General features: G+C 34.1%; 1 protein-coding gene across 2 annotated transcripts in view; it reads left to right on the top strand.

Moving 5' to 3' along the window:
• The window catches only part of LOC117204665 (cadherin-23), a 36078-nt gene extending 9640 nt beyond the window's left edge, over window positions 1-26438 (top strand). Inside the window, exons 2-25 of one of the 2 annotated variants that reach the window (XM_033442280.1) lie at window positions 7130-7433; window positions 9377-9528; window positions 11519-11899; window positions 13300-13429; window positions 13956-14323; window positions 15071-15209; window positions 15992-16247; window positions 16588-16862; window positions 17121-17446; window positions 17958-18269; window positions 18940-19213; window positions 19652-19952; window positions 20080-20275; window positions 20384-20541; window positions 21022-21203; window positions 21333-21556; window positions 21841-22029; window positions 22491-22784; window positions 23027-23266; window positions 23556-23741; window positions 23927-24063; window positions 24429-24820; window positions 25409-25664; window positions 25905-26438. In XM_033442280.1, the coding sequence (XP_033298171.1) occupies window positions 7130-7433; window positions 9377-9528; window positions 11519-11899; window positions 13300-13429; window positions 13956-14323; window positions 15071-15209; window positions 15992-16247; window positions 16588-16862; window positions 17121-17446; window positions 17958-18269; window positions 18940-19213; window positions 19652-19952; window positions 20080-20275; window positions 20384-20541; window positions 21022-21203; window positions 21333-21556; window positions 21841-22029; window positions 22491-22784; window positions 23027-23266; window positions 23556-23741; window positions 23927-24063; window positions 24429-24820; window positions 25409-25664; window positions 25905-26019 (5787 nt within the window). In that variant the 3' untranslated portion in view covers window positions 26020-26438. Of the gene's footprint in view, window positions 1-7129; window positions 7434-9376; window positions 9529-11518; window positions 11900-13299; window positions 13430-13955; window positions 14324-15070; window positions 15210-15991; window positions 16248-16587; window positions 16863-17120; window positions 17447-17957; window positions 18270-18939; window positions 19214-19651; window positions 19953-20079; window positions 20276-20383; window positions 20542-21021; window positions 21204-21332; window positions 21557-21840; window positions 22030-22490; window positions 22785-23026; window positions 23267-23555; window positions 23742-23926; window positions 24064-24428; window positions 24821-25399; window positions 25665-25904 lie in introns of both variants that reach the window. The other variant, XM_033442279.1, reaches the window with a different exon arrangement.
• Window positions 26439-27795: the final 1357 nt, after the last annotated feature.

Here is a 27795-nt window from a genome sequence, read left to right as displayed (position 1 = left end):
GCCACGAGCGTCTGCAGAACACGTGTGCGGTGGGCCTAGGAAAAGGGCAATGGAATGCGACAACGGTCAGTCGGGAAACAGAGCGCGAGTCGAAAAGCAGAGTGCGAGTCGAGAAGCCGAGTGCGAGTCGAGCGGAGACGGAGGTTGCGAGTGGCGTTGCCGAGAGAGTGTGGATTGCGCTGTGTTCTGTACGTTTGGTATGAATAGTTCAAGTTAAGCCACAATCGTCTTATCTGTCTGATTAACATCTCTATTGTCCACTTTTGTAAACATATTACATCACGATATTACATATTTTTGGGGGCTCGTCCGGGATTGGACAAGACAGAAAACGAAACGGTTTAACGGAGCTATTCGAGCTAGTTGTGAATTTACCGGTACGCGGTGCGGTAAAAGACGATATCGTTGACTGTGTAAGTTTGTGTTGTGTGAAAAATGGCCAACGTCGGGGACGAACGATTGTCGGGTGAAGAGGGTTCGACGCTGGAGGAGCTGAGGAATAAGCTCGCGCGAATGAACCTCCCTATATCGGGTGCGAGGTCAGTGCTGATTGCAAGGCTGAATCGGGCGTGTAGGGCTGGACAATCGTATCGTAAGGGATCGACGGGCGGTGAAGAGCTAACCGGTCAACGAGATTTAGAAAATGTACAGAGAGCTGAGCGTGATTGCAACGAAGGTGAGGATGTTGAGAAAATGAATACGAAGGAGTTGAAGGAGCGCCTCGCTAGTTTGGGTTTAAAAACGACGGGAAGAAAAGTAGAGTTACGCGCACGGCTACGAGCGGCCATGGATGGTAACGACATATCGTCGGAAGAAGAAAGCGACGACGAAAGTGAGGATGAAGATGACAAGAAAAACGCAAGAGGATACAAGAGAGATACGCGAAGGGTGCATCAGGACCGTGACGAATGTTGTCGAAGGGCATGTGTTCGTTCGACACTGAGTTTTAGAGACGTCGAAGATGCATTAGAGTCGTTTAGTGGCAACAGAGGTGAAAATGTCGAACGATGGTTCGAGTCGTTCGAGGAAGTCGCTGATACGTGCATGTGGTCGGATGGGCAGAAGGCAGTCTACGCGAGGAAGCTGCTGAAGGGATCAGCGAAAATATTTGCGAGCTTCGAGTGTCACGCCAGGACTTGGCATGAGTTGAAGAGGGGGCTAGTGAAAGAATTTTCGAGGAAAGTCAACAGTAGGCAAGTTCATCAGAAACTTGAAGAAACAAAAAAGGAGAGTGATGAAGCATGTTTGGCTTACATGTACCGCATGCTCGAGATAGCCAGCCATGTGGACATGGAGGAGGAAGCAAAGGTGGAATACATAGTGGATGGAATAATAGACGACGAGAACAATAAGGCTGTATTGTACGGCGCTACGTCAATCAAAGAGTTGAGGAAGAGGTTAGTAATGTACGAAGAGCAGAAGAGTCGCAGAGCAAAGTCGATTGTGAAGTCGGCTAAAACCCAGAAGAACGGGAAGCCCAGTCAATCTGTAGATGCAATGAAGAAAAGAAGATGCTTCATTTGCGGTAGTGAGGATCATCTAAGTGTTAAGTGTCCGGAGAGGGGAGAAGGTGTTAGGTGTTTCAAGTGCAGCGGATTTGGACATATTGCAGCGAGGTGTACGGCACAACCGAAAGAGACTTGCGTAGTGTCAAGATCCGAAAAGGGGAAGTATGTGAAGGAAGTGGCGATAGATGATTGTAGGTTTGTGGCATTAGTGGATACAGGTAGTAACCTTACGTTCATACGAGCGGATGAGTATGCGAGGTTAGGATCACCACCTCTGGGAAACTGCAAACTTAGGTTCGATGGTTTTGGTTCTGTTGGCAATAGTACCTGGGGCGAGTTCACAAGGGTAATGACGGTCGACGGGTGCGACTTTACTGTCACTCTGCATGTTGTCTCGAATAAGGTAATGACAAGACACAGTCTACTCTTAGGTACCGACTTTTTAGACCAGGTAGAGTTGCGAGTCAAACGGGGCGAGGTGACATTTTTACGACTCGACGATCAGACCGACGGTCACGAGGACGCGCCGGATGTACTGGGGGTAAACGCGGTAGAACAGACCGACGAAACAGACCTGACACGCGTACGGGAACCGCATTATCGTGAAGCGATTCGCGATATCGTTAGGGGGTATAGGCCGGAGAAGAAGCGAGACGTCGGAATAACCGAGAAAATAGTTCTGAAAAGCGACAAACCGGTAGCGCGAAGACCGCGAAGACTGGCGCCGTCGGAAAGAAAGGAAGAAGATGATTTGATGGAAGCGTGGACAAACGAGGGTGTCATCAAATCGTCAGACTTGGAGTATGCGAGTCCGATAGGTGTAGTTAGAAAGAAAGATTTGGGTGTGCGTGTGGCTAGATGGGCCTTGTTACTAGGCGAGATTAAGTATCAGGCGTGTCATCGGCCGGGGAAAAGTATGCAGCATGTAGATGCTCCGAGTAGGAACCCCCTGCCGAGCACTGTGTATGTAACGGAGAGTGAAGACGGGCTGATTGCACGGTTGAGAAGGGCACAGAACAAGGACATTGAAGTCTGTAGGATTTTGGACGCCGCAACGTGCAGTCAGGCCGATGGGCAGGTAGTAAGAAACAATATTTTGTATAAGGAGTGTGAGGACGATGTGCTAATAGTAGTATCGAAGGCGATGCGGGCTCAGGTAGTCAGGCAAGCGCACGAGCGTGGGCATTTCGAGGTTACCAAAACAGAAGCTATGGTCAAGAAGGACTTCTGGTTCAAGGGGTTACGCGAAAAGGTCGAACACGTGGTGTCCAACTGCCTTGACTGTAGCCTAACCCAGCGAAACATAGGTAAGCTAGAAGGGAACCTGCGAAATTACAAGAAAAGAAGAAAGCGTGCGAAGCAGTACCTGAGGAAGGACCCGTGCACACCTCGATTTTATGAAACCTTGGGTCCTAAACGCCGAAAGTGACGCATCTGATGACAGCGAGATAAAAGGCAACATCTGAGGGCAGATGTTATTGCAGGATGGCCGAATGTAGTATCGTGGACGAAAGGCCTGGGAAATATCGGACGAACTATGAACAGTGTCGCGAGAGCCGAGGCGCCGTCGGGCCCATCAATGTGTCATCGGTCTTTTCAAGTGCATAGTTTCGTGGAAAAGACCTACGTGACCCTGGCCACGAGCGTCTGCAGAACACGTGTGCGGTGGGCCTAGGAAAAGGGCAATGGAATGCGACAACGGTCAGTCGGGAAACAGAGCGCGAGTCGAAAAGCAGAGTGCGAGTCGAGAAGCCGAGTGCGAGTCGAGCGGAGACGGAGGTTGCGAGTGGCGTTGCCGAGAGAGTGTGGATTGCGCTGTGTTCTGTACGTTTGGTATGAATAGTTCAAGTTAAGCCACAATCGTCTTATCTGTCTGATTAACATCTCTATTGTCCACTTTTGTAAACATATTACATCACGATATTACATATATGTATTCCTTGTTTAATGACTTCAAAGTTACATGACTCCACTATGATTGCTATGTTTAAATCTGTAATTATGCTGTTATTAATTAGAATATCACAGGTGTTCCAGTGTTCTGATTAACTGAGCTATTTACTTGAAATAGTAGCCGGAGAAGTTGGATATCCGGAGATGACAATTTCAATACTTTGCTCTTATAAGACTACGTTAACTTTCTAGTTTAAAAAAGTTCGTATGCTTCGACGGATCTAATAAAGCAAAAGATCGTAATAAAAATTAGTGGTTTTTGAAAGTTACTATCAAAGAAAAATACTTTCACAATGTAATTGCCTTTTTCTAAAAAAAAAGCGATGTGGTTAAGCGGCAAAATCTATAACGACATATCCAATTTTGCTTATTTTACGACATAGTAGCTTCAAAATGAATTCAGCCGTGAAGATACAATGTCTCTAAAAATACAATTTGTTTAGTAATTGTAGAAAAATATATTTATTAATTGAAGCTCACTCAACTCGTTCATGTTCTTTCTTCGATGAGATCAATTTTCTGAATCTTCGTAGGGACTTCCTGATATATCAGGTCTTTCCATCTTTTCCTTCTCTCAGTATTTAAATATTCATCGACGACAATGATTGCTTAAATTATTTTTCGCGTGTTGATATCTAAAATATTAACACGCTTTTTTGCTTTAACAATTTTTTATTATTAAAGTAATAAGAATGAAGTATGATATGATAAATAATAATTATGAAATGATAAATGTTCGATATTTCCATCATAAGGTAGATTTAATTTGAACCTTTCGAAAGATCAAAGTGATCGATAGAATCGATCATTAGATCAAGTTGGTTAATAGAATTTAACAAAGCAAAGCAAATGGGCAGGTTTGCTTACTGTTACTAAAAAGAGGAGTTCGTAGAACAAATCATCTGTAACGGAAATTCGAAGAAAATGAAGCGTGCAATTGATGCTATGGATCGGTTTCTTGGAAGACAAGAACTCGCTTTGTTTTTTCACGCTTGTATTACGGTTATGCGGTATGATGTATCATAGCCGACATCGTGAGAAACCAACTGAGACTCACTTCCGGCGAGCTTTCACTTCGTTTAATTTTCCTTGTGGTCATTCGTGGCTCTTGACAATCTTGACATTGAACACAACGCACTTCGTTGCAGACAGAAATTACACGGGAAACAGTTTATCACTTGCCAAATTGAACGTAACAATTGCAAAGATAATTATTGTCGAGACTTAGTATTAGAGAATTCAATCTCTTAACAGAACACATTATCGACGATAGGATTAAACATTATATATAACGATTAGAATCCATGTGTAAGATTACTGTCTTTACTATATCGAGATTAGTTTTATTTTTCTTGCTTTCTCTTCATATAAAATAATAAGATAATAGGTTTTTCTATATAATGTTTACGTAAAAATATTAGAATTTATAATGTAGTAACAGTTATAATGTATGTGGTAATACGGGAAATATTATTATTTGATTTTTTTTCTCCTTCTTGTTTTCAAAGCTTACTAAGCTTATGAAAAACAGAGCAGTTAGGATTAATCAATGGTTGATACAGCGTTAAACTTAATGAAGAATATATATGAAAATGCATATTCGCTTTTAACAATAGCTGATTTGCCTGTTCAGAGATTAGAACGTTCCTGTAATGTCAGTTTCAACATAAAATATAATTTCAATAGAATCATCATTTTCTACTATTAACTAGATTAGGTAAAAGAATTCATTTTTTAATTGATATTGTCATACACATTGGAGCATAATGACCTATTTGTACAGATAAACTTGATCTTCTTAGTAGAAAATTTTCTACTGTACAGGTTTAAATAAATAAAATTGCCTTTTTATTATTTACATAAGTACAATTTTTTTAGGTAATTGGAAAATGATTCAGATTAAATAACGCTACAATTTTTTAATATCAATATCTTAGTAGGTATAATGTTGGAAACAATTATTATTCTTTTTATACTGCAGAAAATAAACCACTATAATTTATTATATATTTTGCAAAACCCTTTGCGTGTCATAATTTTTTACTTATTAAAGATTATAACGTCTATGTTCTTGCATATTATGTGCACTCTGTACATATTAGTACTTTCCAATCTCCTGTAAGTGCATAAAAATCCGCGGTCTTCTACGCAAATATATTCGCTCAAAGTAATGGAAACATTTAACAATGGCAATAGCGAGGCGCGAGGAGCAAGATCTTCTAAAATCATGTCGAGAAAATATTCTATTAGCCGACAGGTGAATTTTCACTATTTTTCACTCACCAGGAGAAATCAGTACGCGTGCCTCAAGAAAATCCATAACCTTTTTCTAATCTTGCAACCGGTTTACTCGCGCTTTCCTTCTGGCCGAGTTACCTTTTCAGCAGGGTGTAAGACGACGGTTCGCCTCGATTCTCGATCTTCCCTCAGCACGTTTTCTCTGCTCGACCAATTACGGCATTCTCTGTCTTTAGCGTTGCACCATTAAACTAATTAACTGTAGGATCCGTGAAAATTCCTCGAAGTCGGTTCCACCTAGGAAAATTACACGTTGCCGGATTAATGCGAGCGAGAAAGTGACAAGCACTTGGAAAGTGGCGCATCGTAATATGATCGTAATCAACCTGATTTCTTTTACGAGGTCGATTCATTTATATCGACTATATTAACTCATATACATTAACTATATATTTTGGTGAAAAAGAAAAAACGATTCATTTCGTTCTATGCGTGTACGTACTATGTACGTTTATACAAAGTTTCTCCGCGTATCGAAACAATCTAATTTTCTAATGACCTCGCTATTCATTTATTAATACGAATGTGTTTCATATTCTTATATACACGATAATAACGTTTGCTTGGATGCTTCACCGAACATCAAGCGTTGTATTTTGCATTGTAGATCATTTCTTAATTGACTATATTTCCTTTGTGAAAGTCAAATAAAATTAATTGTTATTGTAATACAAATGAAGTTGCTTGTTTTAAACACTATTTGAAATGAGAAATGTAGGATGTTCTCAATGTCTTAAAAAGATGACGGAATTTCAACCCAATTTGCTCGGATATATAATTTGTTTTGAGTTAATCATAATATCTTTGTAGCGAGTATATTCTGAATAGTAAGTAAAAAAAAAACAATATTTTTATGAGAATTCATGACACCCAATAACTCAAAGAAGATGTTAAACATTACACTTTTTGCAATGATTTCATTTTAATCAAAAAAAGGACATAACTTGTATTAATGAAACTGCATGTTTCTCTTATCAAGAAACTAGTTTAGTTTAATATAATTTTAGCTTGTTACTTTAAAAAAATATTTGTAGAATATGCAGCCATACAAACACGCACACAATTTACTTATTTTTCTTCTCTTCTCCAACTTTAATGTAAATATTCTTAATTTATAAAATAGATATGTCTCATTCATAAGAACTTCTGCATAAGATCGAATACGTTGATATATGTACTTACAATTCAAACTAAAAGTGAATAACGTTTTTATATTTTAAAGTAATTATACATTAACAACGTCGAACATCTGTAACTGGAACGTGTGAAATATGATAAAATATTATTTACGAACATATATAAAATACTATCTACGGCTTTATGCATAACTTCCACACAATGAATAAATCTTTTTTCTCCTTTTATTTAAGGTTCCAATATCGGCGCACACTTCAAATTCACCTCAAAATCGAGTTAATTTCCATTCATCGGGCGAAAATAACCATGTTAATTACACGAAGCTTGCCATCAAGATGACCTCGACGAAACCAATCATCGCGTTTTCATGGTTGTTGCGATCCTACAAGAGACGCAGGTTTAAGTCAGAATGGCTTGCTTTCGTGTTCGCCTGCCTTTTAGCGAGTTGTTCGGCCAGGAACAATCCGCCGCGTTTCCTGATCGACGGCCAGACGGAAATTGTCATTAGGTTAAAGGAAGGTCCCGATACGCCAGTTGGTAAGAACATGTATATAGAAATTCGTTGTATAATACATCGTTTTACACAACCACATACTCTTCTTACTTACGTACATTTCCTGTACAATTGCACACTTATCTTCTACTTTTTTCTAATATCTGTATTTATTCCATTTATTCTCATTTCAACAATCTCTATTTTCGAATTATTCTACGTACTAGAATATAAAAAGCTTGTGATTCAAGATTTGCACTTACTAAGTAATTGAATTTAAAATTATAATCGTTATAGATTGAGTGTAATAAGACATTCTCGTTATTATAAAAGGCGAAATGCGTGTAATTTATTTAGTGCCAATTATACGGCTTCATAATTCTTCAAAATGTATTTTGTAAAATCTTTTATGTGAAACATGTGTTGTACTATTCAACATCTTTCAAGAATATTTACATATATATAGTAAAGTCAATTTATGAATTTAACGAGGTATCGATCGAATCTGGAAAATAATAAGAAAGTTTTATACATCTCTTAGTAACTTTTTGAAATAATTCTTCTTGATACTGGTTGAATCATATATATTGTTTAATGAAATGTAATATTTTTAAAAATTTGCATGTAGTTCGTTTTAATTCATAGTTCCGAAACAATCGTTCCGAGCCATTCTTTTGCTAATGAAAATTTCTAATATTTAGTTCATAGTTCTCGTAACGCACTTATTTAGTACTTAAGGAAATTCTTTTTCCTTTAAAGAGGTTTCGTCTGTACTTGAATAAGTTTTATTCAGGTGAGAAATATAAGATTAAAATAAACGTGTATAGTATGTGGAAGATTATTATTAACCTGAAACAATACGAAACTAGAGTATTCACAGGCGTTTCATTGTATTATTTTCTGAATATCTAACCTAGATCAATGTGATTTAATAAGCTTTTTGCTTCAGTATGCCACACTATATTATATAAAATAATGTTAGTTGTCATAGTGTATAAAATCCGAGCAATGATGACACTAATACCATTGGCAGCTGAATATTCTTCAGTATCTTATAGCTTGACGAATTATTCGTTATAAATTATTTAATAGCATACAATAAGCGAAGAATTATTTATGAAGGAATGAGATAAGACAAATGTGATGCTTGCAAGCGTTACAACAGTTATTCGTTTTTTAATTAAACATATAATTACTTTCAGTCATAATAATTTTTGATCTCGTTAATTTGAATTATTGTTGGACTGTACAGCAAATGATGTCCATGTTTGAATTATTAATGATATCAATTGAACGAAAACTCAATTTATAACTACGAACGGCGCGAATAACATAAACATAAATATATTAAAACATGTATTTCGCTTCATCCTAATTAATTAAAACAGCAAAAATAATAAAAAAAACGACTAGAAATTGATATTTGTTTAAGACTTATTTATTATTATAGTATATCACTTTAATCACGTATGATTATTTAACTGCTTTGAATATTTTTACTCCATTCTATTATATACCATAAAAAATCGCACAAAGTGAATAATACTGTTAATGAAAATTCTTCTTCTGTTTTCATGTAGTTTCGCAAAAACAAAATTTTTTACAAAATTCCTCTGCGATTAACTTGTTTCTCTCATTTAGCATCTCGTTTGATTAACACTTGCATATATTTTGCAACATTTCGATCAATTTCTATATTCTATACAGGAAATTAAAAGATATTAAATATTATATATAATTATTATTAATAATTATATATAATATTTAAAAATAACAATTATAATGATTATAATTGTTAAATGCAATAATTATCTGTTTGAAACATCACGGATCTACACTTCCTTTTTACATTAACTATCTTACAAAGATTACACGCCTGTATACTATGTTTACAGTCCAATCAGCATTTCTGTACATTTAAATTAATTACGCCCTTTGTTCGTTGCCGTATCGTGTTGCGATTCGTGCCAACTGGTTTCTGTTGCAGGCAGTTTAATTTACAGGCTTCGCGGCGTCGATCCTGACGGTGACAGCCTGACTTTCGGCGTTAGAGATCAACCTGGCAGTGGTGTGATTCGGGTCGAGAATTTTAGTCCAACCGAAGCCAATATTTACTTGAACAAATTACTGGACAGAGAGGTAATTCGTTTTCGAGCCGGTCTATTTCCTTCTAATGATTCTATTAGCTTGTCAGCAGCGAAACTGTTCCTTTGAGCACCACTTTGAATGTTTCGTAACACCTTTGAACTTGATTATTCCTTTTAGTAGTATTATTATGTACTACTTTAGTCATTAGCAATAAACATATAATTACTTTACAAAGTCAGCAACTGATCGACGATATCGTAATCAAATGTGGTAATATCAATGATCAGCAAAATTTGTATCATTTGTTACAAGTTGTACGTAAGAATGGAAATTGCTTAAAGCAAACTCCAATTCCATTATGTTATTGATCCTTCTCAAAAGCAGACAATATACAATTTTGTAATGTAAATTCAGTAGAAAATTGCAGCAATGTATTAAGATTCACCCTGATGTTTAAGTGACATGTAAATTTTAAGATTTAGAAATTGTATTCTTGAATTGCAGAATTCTATATGAAGATAAAAATAAAAGGAATATATTCAAAGAAATTCTGATAAATAAAGTTCGTCAAACAGCGAGTACTAATTTTTATGACGTTAATTGGTGTATTTGGCATGTGTTTTTTAACATGCAAGTTGTCAGGCAATGAATCTTCGCTTGAACGAAGAGGCACGTTCCCGTACATTTCTCCAAAACGTAAAAAGGCAACTAAAAACAGTTCTTCGTTCTTACCTTCACCCATTTTGCGATACAGAAAATAATTTCTACGTTCGCTCGTTCGACGTTGTGCATCTTGCACGAACGATCCTCCTTGTTCGAGTATCTTTCACGCATCGTAGGACCGATCATGGTAACAGCAATATCGAAGACATTAAAGAGAAACTCAGGGACGAGCGAACGAGCTAAAGAAGCGTGCAACTAGTGATCTACGCTCGATGATCTATTCGTGGAAGTTGTTATTTTGTCATCATCGTCTCTCTTAAATGTTACTATTTCCGTGCGGTTTAATTTCTTGTCGAGGAATACCGTATGTCCCGTGATTATTGGTTTGACGATGCACGTATCCCGATGGTGATTTTCGCGCGATTGGTTTATAATAATAATAATAAAAAAAAGTCTGCCACTTTCTAAGTGACAGGGTAGTTTGCATGTTATCAAGCTTTCATGATCATCCGGCACTCCCAACTTACTTTTTTGACATTAAGACGATACTGACGTAGGAATTCTATTAGCCGCCTCTATGTGATACGCCACATTTTTCTATACTTGAAAGTAACGCAGAAAGACGAGTTTGCCGTCACATACGTTATTAACATAATGGGCATTTGCAACTTTTTTTTGTAAGCTATATACAGGATGTTCCTTTCAAGTGGACGGAGCTATGGGATTTAGAACGATAGAACAGGGGGAAATTCTATTAGGCAAACTTAAATCGTTTTCAATGATGCATAGCTTATTTTTTTAAGCATTTGGTTTTAATTTTTTTAATTAGATGAAACGATTTTTTTAATTAGATGAAAGCAAAGCAGAGATACAAGTTACCTGTTCTAGGATTTTTTCGTCAAATGGTAACAACCATCGCATTATGTGTAAGAGTCAGTCAAAAAATAAATTTCATTTCTTATTAAAAAAGAACTCAGATGTACAGCAATAAATCAAACTTTATTGTTTGAGCGATCCTCAAATTTTCATCTGAATCCTGCACAGAAAAAGCTACAAAGAGCACTTGTGTCAAAAAGAAATTCTCTGACGTTAGAAAAATGCAATTTGATCGAAAATCACCCAAAGATCGTATCAAAGTTTAATCATCCGATTAACTTTGAAAATTGAATAGTGTTAATCACTAATATCATTTAACCATTGCCCACTAAAGCGATACAAAATATTTGACCAAATAAATAAATACATCAAGTTTAAACTACAATAATATCGAACTTCTTTTTTCTAAATATTAAAAACTTTCGTTTACCAGAGGCAACAAATTTGTAACTACAAAATAGCAATATGTCTAAAAACTTCGTTGCGCTTGTCTTTTTGCCAGGTAAGGGACGAGTACGCGTTAGTGTTGACACTGACAGATGGAAGACTCGGTGAAGGAAATTTCATCACGCAAAGTTTACTGCTTCTGGTGGAAGATGTTAATGACAACGTGCCAATCTTCCGTCCACATCCTACTTCCTTGACGCTTCGTGAAGACTCCGGTCCGGGTATTTTAACAACGGTCGAAGCCACCGATGCGGATTTAGGAGCACATGGTCAGGTGGTTTACTACCTCCAAGAACTTGACGGTGATAATGACGTGTTCAGCGTTTCCACTGTCAATGGAAAGGGTGTCATCCGCCTTGTCGGCCGTCTGGATTACGAAAAAAAATATCTATACCAGTTGAGAATTCTGGCAATCGATCGAGCAATAAACGAAAAGGTTTGTGTTTGGCGTTGATCTAAATATGATGAAATTGCAAGTTTTTACAATCTGTGATAATATTTGAAATTGAAATATCTTTGTTCGCTTTGGCTTGCTCATACCGTTCGATTTGTGGATACAGTTAATATAAATACGATTTATATGTAACAGATGGAACGTGTTTTTTAAATATCGTGCCGTATATCTTTACAATCGTGTCAAATTCAGAAATTTAATTGTAATGCATATTCAACAGCGCATATCTTTCTCGTCCTACTAATAAGAATTACGCTAAAGTCGCCGATAATTTGCGGCGATCACGAATTTAGTCGAAGTTCTCTCGTGATTGCGTCGAGTAAAAAAAAGTACAATTATGGAAATCAGTTTATAACACGTAACAAACCGAATTACGGTCATAAATTGTGGCTTGCTGCGGAAACTGTTAAGGTACCATAATGAGGATCCAGAAAAACAGAAAACATTTCCGCCACCTTTCCGGGAAGGACTTTGAGGTTGAATTTTAATTAACCAATTGTATGTAAATAAGGTAAACGGTTCTTCTTGGCACTCTTAAAGCGCGAAAAATATTTAACGTTTAAAAATATATCCAAAAGTGTCCGAAGTGTGCTATACATGGTGAGAAAAAGGTATTAGGAAACCTGCGAATACTAACTTTATCTGCAATATTAGATTGTAATACATGAAATATCCATTTATTCAGTTAAAATATGTTTTCTTTTTTTTTTTTTTTTTGCTTCTGATCAGAATTCATTTACGAATTAAGATGTACAGGAAGGGAGAGAGAAGTACTTGTACAGTTGATTTATCGTAAAAATGGAAAGAGAAATGTTTTCTTTATTATTAAATATGATCAAGTACATAATGTAACTGTATATCATACACTTACAGTAATAAATGTACACGAATAAAATCCACCAACACTATACACGTAATATCTGAAGAACATCTTACAGAAATTTCGAAAAGAAATTAAAAAGATTTGGTACTGTCTAGTATTATATTGTGATTAATTACAACAATTACATAAATTTGTACGAATTCAATTACTTTTAGGAGGTTTAGTTCATTCTGTCTATATCATAATACGTTGAAGGAGACTTATCTGTCATTGACATTGCCTGTTATCGTAAGTATGAGGGTATGAGGATTTCATTCAAGATAAAGCCCTTATAGCAGTGCTAACATTAGCTCTAAAAATACTTTTATTTTTTTAAATATCTGAAAGATTACGAAAATGCCTATATACTTAGAATGATTTAACTTAATGCTCTAAACAAGTATTATGATATATAAATGACAGTTTTTGTTATATATTATGTTACATATATTCTAACTTTATAGTTGTAGCAACGACATACAAATAGCTTTCACTGTATATTCACTGGCAATTATTTCAGGTAAACACGGGAACAACCGCGATACTCGTCAAGGTTCAGGACGTCGAGGATCAACCTCCAGAATTCATAACCATAACACCTGTTGCCAGGATCAGTGAAAATGCAAGAATAGGCACATCCGTTCTTCAAGGTCAGCAAACCTGTTACCAATATCGAACAATGTAGAAATCAGCAAAGATAAAATCAAAGGGAAAATTTTTCAGATATTTGTCATATAATTATCGTTAACTTAAAAACGAGGTTGAACAGCTTATTTTTTAAAGAAATATTTGGTACGAAATCATATTAATAATATAAAACTATGCTTTATGGCAGAACCAAACATTCTGATCGATAAATTATTTCTATCTGATCTATAATTTCGTACATTCAAAGCTAACATCTAGTCAACTATATTACGCAAATTATATAATGAAATCAATATGTTAAGTTGTCCTGCAAGTCCCTTTCGTTTTATAGTTAAATAGTAAATGCACAACATTTTTATATGATCCATATAGAATAAAATGGATCATGCATAATTCAATAAATTAATATAAAACAAAAAATGTTGTGCATCTATTATTTCCCTATAAAATTAAAGGGACTTCCAGGACAATCTAATATAACATTAAATTACAGAACACATCTTATTAATTACATGAAATATTTTGTAGTTCGCGCAGTGGACGGTGACAAAGGAATAAATAATAAAGTAACATATAGCATCACGCAAGGTCCGAGGTATCTATTCGACATAGACACGACTTCCGGTTTGGTGTTCACCAGGGCGCAACTCGATCGTGAGGCAGAGGAAAATGCCGAGGGCACTTTTATCTTGGAAATTACCGTGAGAGAAGTATCGAATATTGTGCCTGCACCGTCTGTTTCGACCGAAGTCACTATTATTCTAACGGACGTGAACGATGAGACTCCAAAGTTCAGAAGCGCGAGATATCGTGCCGAGATAAACGAAAATGCACCGCATAATACGCCGGTTAATTTCATCGGGGATGCAATTCCGGAAGTTTACGATCATGACTTGGTGAGAAAAAGAGTTTAGATGACTTCACAAGATTACTGTAAAATATATGAGAGAAAATGACGATTCAGTTCTGAGCACATGAAATTTCAAACATACTGTTTGAAGTTAAGGTGACGATATTCTATGATAACGTTGTGTTTGCGTTTCTACGTATTTTACAATTATTGCTTTCCATTCCAAAATAAGATTTTATTCTACTTTATGGTTTAGTACTGGCATCTGATATCGATGAAAGGAGAGATATTCTTCTATCGATCTTTCCAATTTTAAGTCAAATATTCGCAAGATCAATTGCAATATTTTCCTTCTCTATGTTTTCTTCCTTATTTGTAATTATCGAATTTTGAACTTCAAAATTTTGCGAGATTTATATTCCGTTTTGCTAGATTTTTCTCTCTTTTAACAGTTTTACTGTATCTACTAATTCGCAATTTATATGATGTTTCACAATTAACTTCGATCCACGAAGAACTTTAAAAAACTTGCCATCCAAATTCTTGAATTATATAATATGCATATAACACTGTTACGTACGAAACTTCACACTGTTAACGTTATTCATCTCTTAGGTAGCAGGAATAGCTACAAATTCTTTACTTTTACTTTTACCTTCACTTGAGCGATGAAGCAGTTCATCAAACTTATAGCATAATTTTTTAAATTATGTAAAATACGCATTTCTTTAATGTCCTGGGTAAAATTCAGACGGGCTCGTTTATTCTATGAAGGTTTATTTTACTTTTTCAGGGAACTAATGGTACGTTTAAAATGTTTATTGACGGCGATGACGGAATATTCGACGTGACTCCGTCGAGAGGAATTAACGAAGCTCCATTTCTTATACGCGTCAAAAACTCCAGCAAACTAGATTTTGAAAGTAGATCAGGTACTTCAAATAATTATTCAATCATTCTTTCATCGATTTCTTTATTAAAATTGTGTAGAATTAATGCGTGACAGCACTGTACTACGGTTTAATTTTAAGAAATGAAACCAACATTATATACGTATATAGGTATATTTAACAATTTTTGAACGGCAATTTACGCTACACGTCTTACGTTTAAACAAAAACAATTATTTCTGACATTTATTTTACATCCAATATATCGCAATTGTTTTATATAACTTTTCCTTTATTTAAATCTAATAACAACTCGTAATTGACTTTTACTGTTTGCTGCATTAATTTATACAAAGTGATAAAGAAAGAGCTAATAAATATTTACAATTTTTAATCCATACAATCTTTAAAATCACTCACGTTAATGTAAAATACAAAAGTTTCTTTCCATATTTACGAGGAATAGTTAATGTGTTTTCTTTCTATATCTATACAAATTCCACGTAAATGATATGTTTCCAAGTATTCCTTTGGTATGAAGTTAGAAATGCAAATCGATTCTTCTGACTACATGCGATGGGATGACTCACTTGCAATATCAAATGCTCGTCAATAGAAAAGTTTACTTTACGTTGGATATATCGATCTTCGGTCTTATGTTAATTAATTGCATCTTTCCCTTCTCTATGAGAACAAGCTTCTAAAATTTTAAATCCTCCGTGTCATCGTCTCGTGTAATATCAACAATTATATTTCCTATTCTAAGTTTATTCAAAGTAACTCTATTTTGCTTTTGTTCATGGAAAATAATTTCGTAATTTCAGAGGTAAATTTCACATTAATCGCAAAGGAGGTGGTAACAGTGGCACCGAAGCAGAGTAAAGTGCCGGTAGTCGTTTTCATAAAAGACCAGAACGATAATTATCCAGAGTTCACGGAGGACATGTATGAGGTATCGATTCCGGAAAATTGCGCCGTCGGCACTACGGTGGCATGGGTTCAAGCCTTGGACGAAGATAGCGGGAATTTTGGAACACGAGGAATTAGATACACCAATTTAGGAGGCAGTATTGCGCATGTGTAAGTTTTACAACACGAAATTATTCAAATTGATGTTTCAAATTGAGATTATCAAACATCCAGAATTGGCAGACAGTCTTAAGTTTATAATTACATTCAAGGCTGTCTTTAGAGTTATTAATGTAATAAAACACTCACTTCTAAAATGATTAGTTTAGTAAAAGTTAAAGAAGAGTGTATTATTAATTTACGGAATCGAAAGGAAAAGTATATGAAATTTTACCAACGCTTTTACCGCAATGATGGGTATTTTCGAGCAATTTGTTTGGATCTTGACGTGGAATATCAAATTTTACCACACTTGTCATGCAATACCATAATTTCCTCTTATTAATTGCAGGTTATCGATGGATCCTCTAACAGGACTAATCACGGTTAAAGAACCGGGGCCAAGCTTCGATCGAGAACTAGTATCTCGACATTATTTAACCGTTGAGGCAAGAGATGACCTTGGCAAAGGTAATCGCAATACTGTCCAGTTGGTCGTCAATGTGAAGGATGTTAACGACAATGCTCCTATATTTCTACAAAACAAATACGAAGCAGTGCTTCTGGAGAACGAAGATCATTTCCAATCGCCCTTAATCGTCGAAGCGTTTGACATCGATTTGAATGGTTTGAAACTTACTTTCATCGATATTGGTATATTAGGTTAAGGAATAAGTCTGTTCATTTTTTCATGACACGTGCATCATCGTGCACATTAAGAGGATTTAAAAGATACACGAAAGAATTTATTACTCATTCGAACACGTAAAATAATACAAAACAACGTACATGCATTTTAAGTAAAATGTTCAATCTACGATACATAAATCGATATTAACGTTGCTGTTAAAAAGTCTAAGCGTTTTTTCGTCAAATTCGTAACAGGTACGAAGAACAGCGAAGTGACGTATGCCTTAGTATCGGGAGAATTTTCACGGAATTTTAGTATCGATTCAAAGCGCGGCATAATTATCCCCACGATGCCCTTGGATTATGAAGCCTTGCCTATTAGTCAAGGACACAAGGAAACATCAGTACGTCCATTGAGATTGACGGTACGAGCTAGGGATATGGGTACTCCAAGTTTGAGCTCAGATGCGCCATTAATTATTTATCTGAAAGACATCAATGACAATCCACCTGCATTTGAGAGAACGTTGTACAAGAAAAGCATCCCTGAGGACCTGCCTGGAGGTACCAGTGTAGTACAGGTAGATACCATTGGTTAATTTCCAAATTTTAATCTCAGCTTGATTAAATATTTGTTAATTAACTATTATTGGATATCGATACTGTTTAAGCTATTCGATTTGTATTTAGTAACAACAATGTGTTACGTTCTATAATAAAATCTTTTGTTCCTTAATTTATAGCGATGAAATTTATTTTAAAGTTGAATAAACTTTAGTAGTATGTACAATAGCTAAAGGTATTTACACACCATTGTATTTATTAGAGCATTTACGTATCAATTAATTATTTGTGTAAAATTTTATTCATAACAATTACACTGCGGATTTTTCTGAAAAATTCGATAGAAAATCGTTTCACCTACCAAATATCATAGACAAAGTATTATACTTAGGGTATCTTATAGATTGTTTCACATTATTCTGTGGAATTTTGCATTTTTAAATTTTCTATAAATGCATGAAAATTCACAGTCCGTTAATGATAGAAATCATTAGGACAGAGCATAATGGGAAAATATATTTATTGCAGGTCAAAGCTTGGGATAAGGATTTATCTTCACCTAACAATAAATTAGTTTATCGAATTCAAAGCGGCGCAGGTGATAAATTTGTGATTAGTCCGGAAAAAGGTGTAATTAGAGTTGCACCGGGTTCCAATTTAGATCCAGATTTGACTTCACCGAAGACTACAAGATACAGCTTGAACGTCATAGCGATCGATAGTGGAACGGAAATCCAAAGAACGGCCGAAGTTCTGGTCAATATCACTATCGTAGACGTTAACAATAAACCACCCGTCTTTATCGACCCGGGTACGGTGACCATTCGTGAAAATACACAAGTACGTATTTAAATTCCAATGTAGAGGAATATTACATATCTCCAATCCATGCAATTCATTTTGATCGTGTTTAGTCTTAATTAACCAATTGTCCGTATCAGTTCGGAATACGTATTCATATCTTTTTAATACACGTAAAAACCTAGTATGCATATGTGTATACATATATAGATATATAAGTGTATGAGTTACATCGTTAACCTTATCGTACATTGGTTTCAAAATGTAATAAGGAAGTCTAATTCGTGAATCTGTACTGTTGGATACTGAATTATTGTTTTGTCTATATTCTATATAATTTTTTAACAAGACTAAACAACCTATGTTTATGTAATATTTTTGTGGTTTATACTCATACAATATTCTTACAAAGTTTGGTTGGAAAAATCTAGGACACCCTGTATACATACAGTAGCGTATTTAAAATATTTTTCTATGACACAAGCGGATATGTAAATGTGTTTTATACATATTTATATAAAAATGGACGGTAATATACGTTTAAGTCGTTAAATTCGTTTGACTAATTGTTTGTTGAGTTACTCAGTTTATAATTCGAGTCTTTGTCTCTAATGAAATAATTGTCTGCCACGATCTCTCACCTATGAAACATATTCTTTATAGAAGAAAATTAAATGGTTATGTTTGATAATTTGCGCTATTTTATTAGGTTGGAGCGTACGTGCATCGTGTTGTGGCTAATGATCCAGACATAGCGCCGATATTACGTTATCGTATCGATCCAAATTCTTCGGAGGCAAGAAACGAGGAAGGAACGCTAATTAAGATCCAAGAATATGATTATTTGTCCGCTTTGGAATTAAATGCACTCGATGGATTGCTTCGTGTGGTTAAATTGTTAGATAGAGAAAGAGTGGAAACGATAAGATTGGGGTTAGTTGTTGAAGATTTGGCTGCAATCAGAGGAATACAGACTGCATCCGGTTAGTATACTTCACTAAAAGTAGAAAAAACAACGTTTAGAGTATATTTGGAATTCTTTCACGAACAAGTTATTAATTAGACTGTGAATGTTTATACAAATTCGAATTTTTATAAAGAAACAAAACCTAAGTTGAAAATTTCACCACCTAAATATCATAACGAATAATATCATATATTTTTCTAACATTGTAATAGGAATTAGTAAACTTAAACGGTTCTTAATATTGGTAAAGTTAATATTAGATTTATTACTTCTAAAATCCTATTCATACTTTAATATTATATATGTATATATGTAATAGTTTCTGCAGGTGCAATATTTAAAAAATTGGTTTATTCCTATTATTATTATTTTTACTTATTTTTTATGTTTACTCCTCCTTTCAAAATACGGTACAGTATATTGTTTGAGATTAATTTTAAGCCTGTAATTTCAGCTACGTTGAACATAATAATCGAAGATGAAAACGACAATAACCCAAGATTTCGCAGACCATTTTATAGACGATCTGTAACAGAGAACAGTAAAAACGGCGTAAATATTGCGAGCATTGTTGCCGATGATGCAGATAAGAATCGTAGTATTACGTATTCGTTAGAAAGTCCTAAAGAACTGGCAGATTTAGTTCATCTTGATTCTGAAACAGGTGAAATGGTCGTGGCGAATAAAATCGATAGAGAACAATATTCCTGGCTTAATCTAACTGTACGTGCCACTGACTCAGGAATTCCACCTAGGTAAAGTGCCTTTCATTAATTTTAAATTGCCTCAGGAAAAATTACCTTTACCATGTTTGCTTTTTTATACCTTTCTTAAAATTTACACAGTAACGATCCTGTTACTAAATTTGAATTTTATTCGTAGATCGAGTTTATCTGAGGTATACGTTCAAGTACTGGACGAAAATGACAATAACCCGTACTTTGTAACTGATATCAGTAATTTGACTGTGATGGAAAACGCTAAGATCGGTACAGAAGTAGCTACCATTCAAGCTAGAGATCCTGATAGCGGAGATTATGGAAAAATTACATATTTATTAGATAGAATGTCGTCCCAGGCAAGCATACTTTTCGTTATGTCGTTAACATATGTTTGTCATATGGATTATTCATTATGAAGATTTACGACAACAGAAAAAATTTATTAAAAATGTTTTATAATACAGGGTACATTTGCCATTCATCCTGAGTCTGGCGTCTTGACAGTAGCAGATTCGATTGACTGGGAGGATAAACAAAATTACGTTCTAGTCATAGAGGCTTGGGATAACTATCAGTTCGGTTATACAGCTGGGGAATCGAGAAATGCGTTTAAGCAGATCAAGTAAGTTACTTTCATGTTGCAATTGACATCCGTTTCATAAAAATTAACCGTTCTAAGAATTAAGTCATATTGACAATTTGGTAATTTTAAAACATTAACAGCAACTTGACGTATTGTGTTTAATACAGTTTTATTGTATTGTATTTATGTAATGCATTTTAGAATGCACACTTGACATATGTCAACTGTTCCTTTTATTTAAGAGATTCATTATATAATTTATTAGCTATTCCATATAAGATAATAAGATTTATATATATATTTGCGATTCATCTGTGCAAATTAATTATTTGTGTAAATTCTGCTGTCTGTGAAAATTAATTATCTCTTGAATTAATATCTGTGCTACCTATATTAGTATGAAATACTAATATAGAGACAGTAGCATTAACTTAAAAACTTTATTATAACGGTTTACGCATTATTCATGAGCAGAATATTCTAATAGTTTCAAATAATTTGCAAAAAATTCGTTTTAAGGGTCACTGTAACAGATGTCAACGACAATCCACCAAAAATGGACATACCTGCAACATGTGTTACCATATCAGAATTCCATGACGTGAAAGATTTAGTTTTTACCATTAAGGTGAAGGATGCAGATGATCCAACAACTCCAAATGGTCGTATGAAAATTAGAATTCTTTCTGGAAATGAATTAGGTTTGTATAAAGAATTTACGTTTTGTTATTCTACGAGATGACTATGAAAAATATCTAATGAAACATCTTATAGATATCATGTATGTAAGAAGACCAACTAATAACGTAAATGTTGACTCTTTCGATTAGGTTTATTCATCCTAGAACAAGCAGACTATTGGACGGCAAATATAAAAGCGGCACATTCACTTCGAGGAAAATTCGGGAATTATTCGTTACATCTGGAAGCCCGAGATCTTGGTAGTCCTTCCAATAAAGACATTTCTGTTTTAAATATTTGTGTGACGGATTACAACGACAATCCGCCAGTCTTTATTAGTCCACAGCATAATACAACTATTCGAGTAGCAGAGGTAAATTTGCACTTGTGTTAATGTAAATTTTTATGCTTCTTTCTTATATTGTCGTGTTCGAATGTTTCCTTTATTCGACTATCAATTAGGAAAGATGAATTAATTTGTCACTTGGACTGCCAATCTTTTGACATAAGTATTACTTTATTTAAGGCATTTTTACCAACTTACTTTGAAAAGTAAAACGATTTTTTTAATGCAATATCGCATTATGCATATAAGGAATTTGCAATACATGCTGTACTACACGTTGTTCGTGCTGTTATGACGAATATTATTTATAGAATGTGACAGTCGGGACATCGATCATACAAATTGAAGCCAAAGATGCCGATACTGGTCCAAATGGCGACGTTCATTATCGTTTGAAGCAAGACTTGGCTGGTCATTGGAGAACATTTCACATCGACGATACCACCGGCATTATCTCACTAAAACTCCCGTTAGACAGAGAAACGCAGAAATTGTACGAGGTAATTCAAATTACATTCTTTATAAAAAAAAGGTACAGAATAATACACGAGAGAAGGCATGGTATATGTACAAATATACGTATATTCTCTACTTTTACACTTTGATAAATTTGCACCGTATAATCAGGATGTGTTATAAACTGTCTTTTTCCCAAAATCATCCTGGAGATATCGATTTCAATTTTTATTTTTATTTTAATCTGGATAGAGAATTATAGAATGCAAATAAAACATAAACTTAAATGATTTTATTTCTAATTGACAAATATTTGCATTGCTCTAATAACTCTAATAACTATTCTTCCGAACCATTTAATTTAAAAATTAATTGACATCGATGTCTGTGTACGATGATTTTACCATATAATCAAATCGCTCGAAAACTAATTGAAGTACGTAGAATATTTGACACAAATGGCATCGAGTATAAGATAATAATAGTTGTTAATTCTCACTCATAGATCAGAGTAGAAGCATACGATCTAGGAACTCCAACTCCTCTCAGCACGGATCTAGATCTAATTATTTACGTGCGAAACATCAACGATTACGAGCCTCAATTTTTGGTAGACATATTCAAGATTGACTTCACAGAAGAGCAACCTCCTGGCTCTGAAACTGTACAATTACCAGAAACTGTCGATAGGGACGAAGTTGATGATCTTGACGATCCTCCTACTCAAGTGTGTTATTTTATAATCAGCGGCAATGATGATGGACTCTTTATTCTCGATATCTTTAGACACGAATTGACTGTAAGTCACGAACAAATAACAAAGTGTGATATATAACTGTAACAACTGCTTATCGTTAATTTGTCAGTGACGTATTTTCTTTCATATTCTATAAATTCTTGTCATCCTTTTATAAAGTTATCTATTCTTCTTTTATAGAGCTTTTTTCATGAGTTCAATTGCTTTCAGTTCAGCTCACACATTAACTACATTATTTAATCGTTTCAATCGTACAATTTTAATCGTACAATTAATCGTTTCAGACTGCGAAAACGTTAGACAGAGAACAGCAAGAGGAACATTTGTTAATTGTGAAAGCGACAGAAGATTGTAATACTGTTCCAGCGAACGGAACGCTTTCCGATGAAGCGGACGATACTACGTTGAAGATTGTTATAAATGTAATGGACATAAACGATAATCCACCCAAGTTTGTTAGTAAGATATTCACGGGTGGAGTTACTACAGAAGCTGATTTTGGCACGCAATTTATGCAAGTCAAGGTAAAATCTATTCATCAGATAGTATATTACAATAATGATATAAATGGTGCAAATAATTTTTAGAAATTTTAAGAAAAATACATAATATGCAAGGTATCTCGATTTCCAGTGTATTAACGAAATTAATAACAAATAACATAACAGTATACCGAATGAAATCATGTAGTAAGAATGCATGTGAACTATCGTCATTGTTGAAGTAAACATTAAAAAATTGTTTCGAATGTCATCTGACAGATAATTTATTGTTACCTATTTTAAACAATAGAAATTACGGTTTTTGTTTCAGGCGATTGACTTGGATGCAGGTGATAATGCTATAGTTAATTATTACCAAGTTGGTAAAATTCACATGACTTTGACAGAAGGTTTGGACGATATTGAGCTGCAACCTTTTCTGGTTAATAAACTCACCGGGGTAGTGAGTTTAAATTTCGACCCTCAGAGAGGGATGAAAGGATATTTTGATTTTATGGTAAATCAAATTGATTTTAAAAGAGATCATATCTCGTAATCTCACAGTGTAGTTTCGTGCACAGTATGCTAATAAAGTATAATCGTAGTTACGAGGTCATGATTGTTATTACTAATACTGCATCTTATATAAGGCGTATCAAATAATATTACTATTAGTCAAATTTTATTAATGTATTTAAACAGGTGTTAGCCAATGATACCCATGGTTTAGAAGATACTGCAAGAGTATTTATTTATTTACTAAGAGAAGATCAGAGAGTCCGTTTCGTGTTGCGGCAACATCCACCGGAAGTCCGGAACAGAATAGAGACGTTTAGAGAGTCAGTGTGGAAAGTTTTTAAAATTATAAACACTAGAACTTTGAATTTATATCACTATTTACGTATTAATAATTTTACAACTTTAGCGGCATTTACAACGATTTATGAAATAATAAAACGTGAAAGTATAAAACATTTTGAAATTTCATTAGTATGAAACACAATTATCGTAATTACATTGGTAAAGTTTAAGGTAAATCCGATAAAGTTGCTGCAAACATACACTTTGCAGAAGTTACAAAAGTATCTATTATATTAATTCTAATAGATTACTTTTTGTAGTTATATATTTTCAATTATGAACAACGCAGAATATAATTTCCATGTAGAACAAAATTTTACAATTCCGTAACGTAAATTTTTAGGACACTGGGCAACGTGACTGGAGCGATAGTTAATATTGATGACTACAAAATCCACGAGAATCACGACGGTTCTGTCGATCGAACAAAGACCGATTTGTACATGCACCTTGTAAATCGTCGAGACAATTCCATTCTTGAAGTGTCGGAAGTCCTGGAATTAGTCGACAGAAATATAGAGAAACTCGATGGTCTGTTTAAGGAATTCAATGTTCTCGACACGCAACCGGCTCAATATCAACCGATTGTTCAGTACGAGCAAGCAGGAACCACGTTTTGGCTTTTGACTTTGACCTTGTTCCTAGGAGCTCTGCTAATTCTGTGCATAGCCTTGTGCATTTCGCAAAGAGCCTCGTTCCGCAGGCAATTGAAAGCCGCAAATGCATCACCGTTTGGTAAATATCACAATTCTGTGCATAATACCTTGTTTTTCATTAATAAGACATTATCAGTTTAAGATATTAATGGAAAATTCAAAACAATTAATTGGATTTATCGTATAATGTTATCATATAAGCGTAAGAAATAATAGAACCTGTGACTAATTACACAGTTACATAATCAATTCAACAAATAATTCTCCTAAGACTAGGAAGTTTCTAGAACAAATTTTACAGTATATATCTGTCTTTTATGTAGTCCTCTTTTATGTATACGTATGGCTATATAGTTATATTTAATATTTGCATATGTATTTACTGATAGATTGTAACTGAACTATATATTATATCCTTTTGTTATTCGATAACAGATACATTTGAATATCCATTGAGCAATCCAGTCAGCATGCATATATAATTATGCATATAAGAAAAATTATAGTTTTATACATGAAATAATGTCTGAAATACATATTACATGCTGATTTTAAATTATTATTCGATTTACAATTTCTGACGTTTATACAAAACCCTATGTGCCTAAGTTATTGCCAACATAATTTTCAAAACTTAATTTGTTCATATTTGTTTAAGGAACATCAGATGCAGAATTTATAAGAGGACCTGGTCGTGTACCGAATACAAACAAGCATAGTGTAGAAGGTTCTAATCCTATATGGATGCACGCTTACGAGAATGAGTGGTTTAAAAGTGACGAATCACTTAGTCACACGTCTGAGAGGGATTCTCTCGATGAAAATGCATTGAACAACGAAGAAATAATGAACGAAGCTAATACAAACCAAAGAACCGATGATAAACCGTACTATATCGAGCCAAGAGCGTCTTCCATTTCAAGGTAAATGCTACTTACTTCTAATTGGCATGATATTAAGTATATCTATATATATAATCTACTAATACGTTTAATTAATTAATTAGGATAATAGTAGGATTAAATGATTATCAATAGACATAATAAAGACAGTAGTATTTACACGAAATAAATAAAATGAATAATTAATAAAGTACATATAGTAAGCATTAGAATATATATATAGTAAGTATTAAAATTAGAAATAATAAATTTTATTTGCAGCGCGGGAAGTGTGGCAAATATACCAAATGACTTTCATCGAAGTTCTCCAATATATCGAACGCAAAACAATATCGTTAATCCACTTGGTAAAAAGATAGAAACGACGGAACTGTAATTGAACAACGACGATAATACGATGGAGAAAAATTCTTATTTGCGCGGTAGTATTTATAACTTCGTAAGAAGTGCAATAGAATAATTCTTGTAAATAGTCACACTTCGTATCTGCGTTAGTATATATTTAATATTTATTTCATAGTATTTTTACAAATTGACAGTGACAAATATTTTGTATTATCAAATTCATATTTTCATTATTCGTATTTTGTCTTGTATCCATATTAATAGTAAATTACTATTATAGATATAAGCAATTATAGTTTGGAAGAATCTCACTTCCAAGTTCGTGAGAAACTCTGGTTAATAAGAAAAAGAAATTTAACCATGATCTCTGCACGTCAGTATGTTACATACACTTGTACCATTGTACACTTTATATTTCTGTTTGATAAATAAATAATTGATTCAATAATATATTAATATTCCCTACTTCATCGACTGACGTCAACTGTTATTAATAATTTGGATTATTTAACATTTATTATGTTTCTCTATATTCCTGTAAAATATCTATTGTTGAAAATGCCAATAATGAAATTTATGTATTCATAGATTTTCAGCTAGTAAAACTTTAAATTAACTTTTAGATCGATATAATTGGACTCTGCTACATCCACATTATCAAAGTGAAATATACATACATGCATAATACGTACATTATACGTAAGTTCGTAATACATAAATTCTACTGTTATACAATTTCTTATTATTATGCTATTCAGTAAAGCATGCAAATCTTTCCTTTTTAAAATAAAGTTACTTTATGTTACGTATGCTACAATACTAACAACAGTGGTGGAGAAATTACATACTTCTTATATAATTGACTATTCCTTTTAATCGTGCAAAATATATCACTTTAATAATCGTATTACTGAAACATTCACGAAACATTATTTCAGCCTGTTCTAATGTTAGTATCATTAATCACTGGTCTATGCTCTTTACATATTAGGTTATTCTATGAATATCTAATGCAGCTTTTGTGAAAGTTAAACTTAAAACAATTGGATTAGTTATGATACAAATTGTACAAATACGAATAAAACAGTTGCTAGGAAGGTGTCAAAGGATTATAAAAAACGACTAAGGGATATGTATGACTAATTAATTATCGATAAATAATTTTTTATTTACATTGAATATACTTAAGCCCTGGAAGGATTACATTATTCATTAGAAGATCTAAAATAAATTCATGCCTTATATAAATGCTCAATATAAATATTATTTATACTACTTCTAAATACTTCACGTCTCAAATGTACCTGATTATCTACTTTCAAATGCCCTGATATTCACATAGGTATATTATACATTGCTACGTACTGATATTTACAAGAGAGGGAAGCTGTTTTGTTTCAATGAAATTAAATTATTGTTGCAAATTATTACGAAATATATTTTCCAGCTGTACTCAATCTCTGTATTCCTTAATCTTTATTCTTACGCTTTTCATTTATTGTATCGCATTCAACACGCTATGTTGCATTCTCTCAATCGCTGCATTCGTGTAAAACAAATTAAACACATTGTCGGCCAGTCACGAGTATACCCGAGATTTTCATGCACAAACGTTTTCGACAAGTCACAAGTATACTCACACTCGCACGTTGTATATGTATCAACGTATGCATTTATTAAAATACAAGATTGTGTACTACGATGCTTTACACATCACTCCACTTCGAAAACGCGTTAAAGGTGAGATCTTCGTTTCGTACGTTGTAAATGTTATTAAATAAGTTGAAACGCATGAACTACGATAGAA

This window comes from Bombus bifarius, unplaced genomic scaffold (assembly GCF_011952205.1).
Source record: "Bombus bifarius isolate JDL3187 unplaced genomic scaffold, Bbif_JDL3187 scf7180000007979, whole genome shotgun sequence".
Classification (NCBI taxonomy): domain Eukaryota; kingdom Metazoa; phylum Arthropoda; class Insecta; order Hymenoptera; family Apidae; genus Bombus; species Bombus bifarius.
This window is presented reverse-complemented; position numbering and strand designations above follow the sequence as displayed.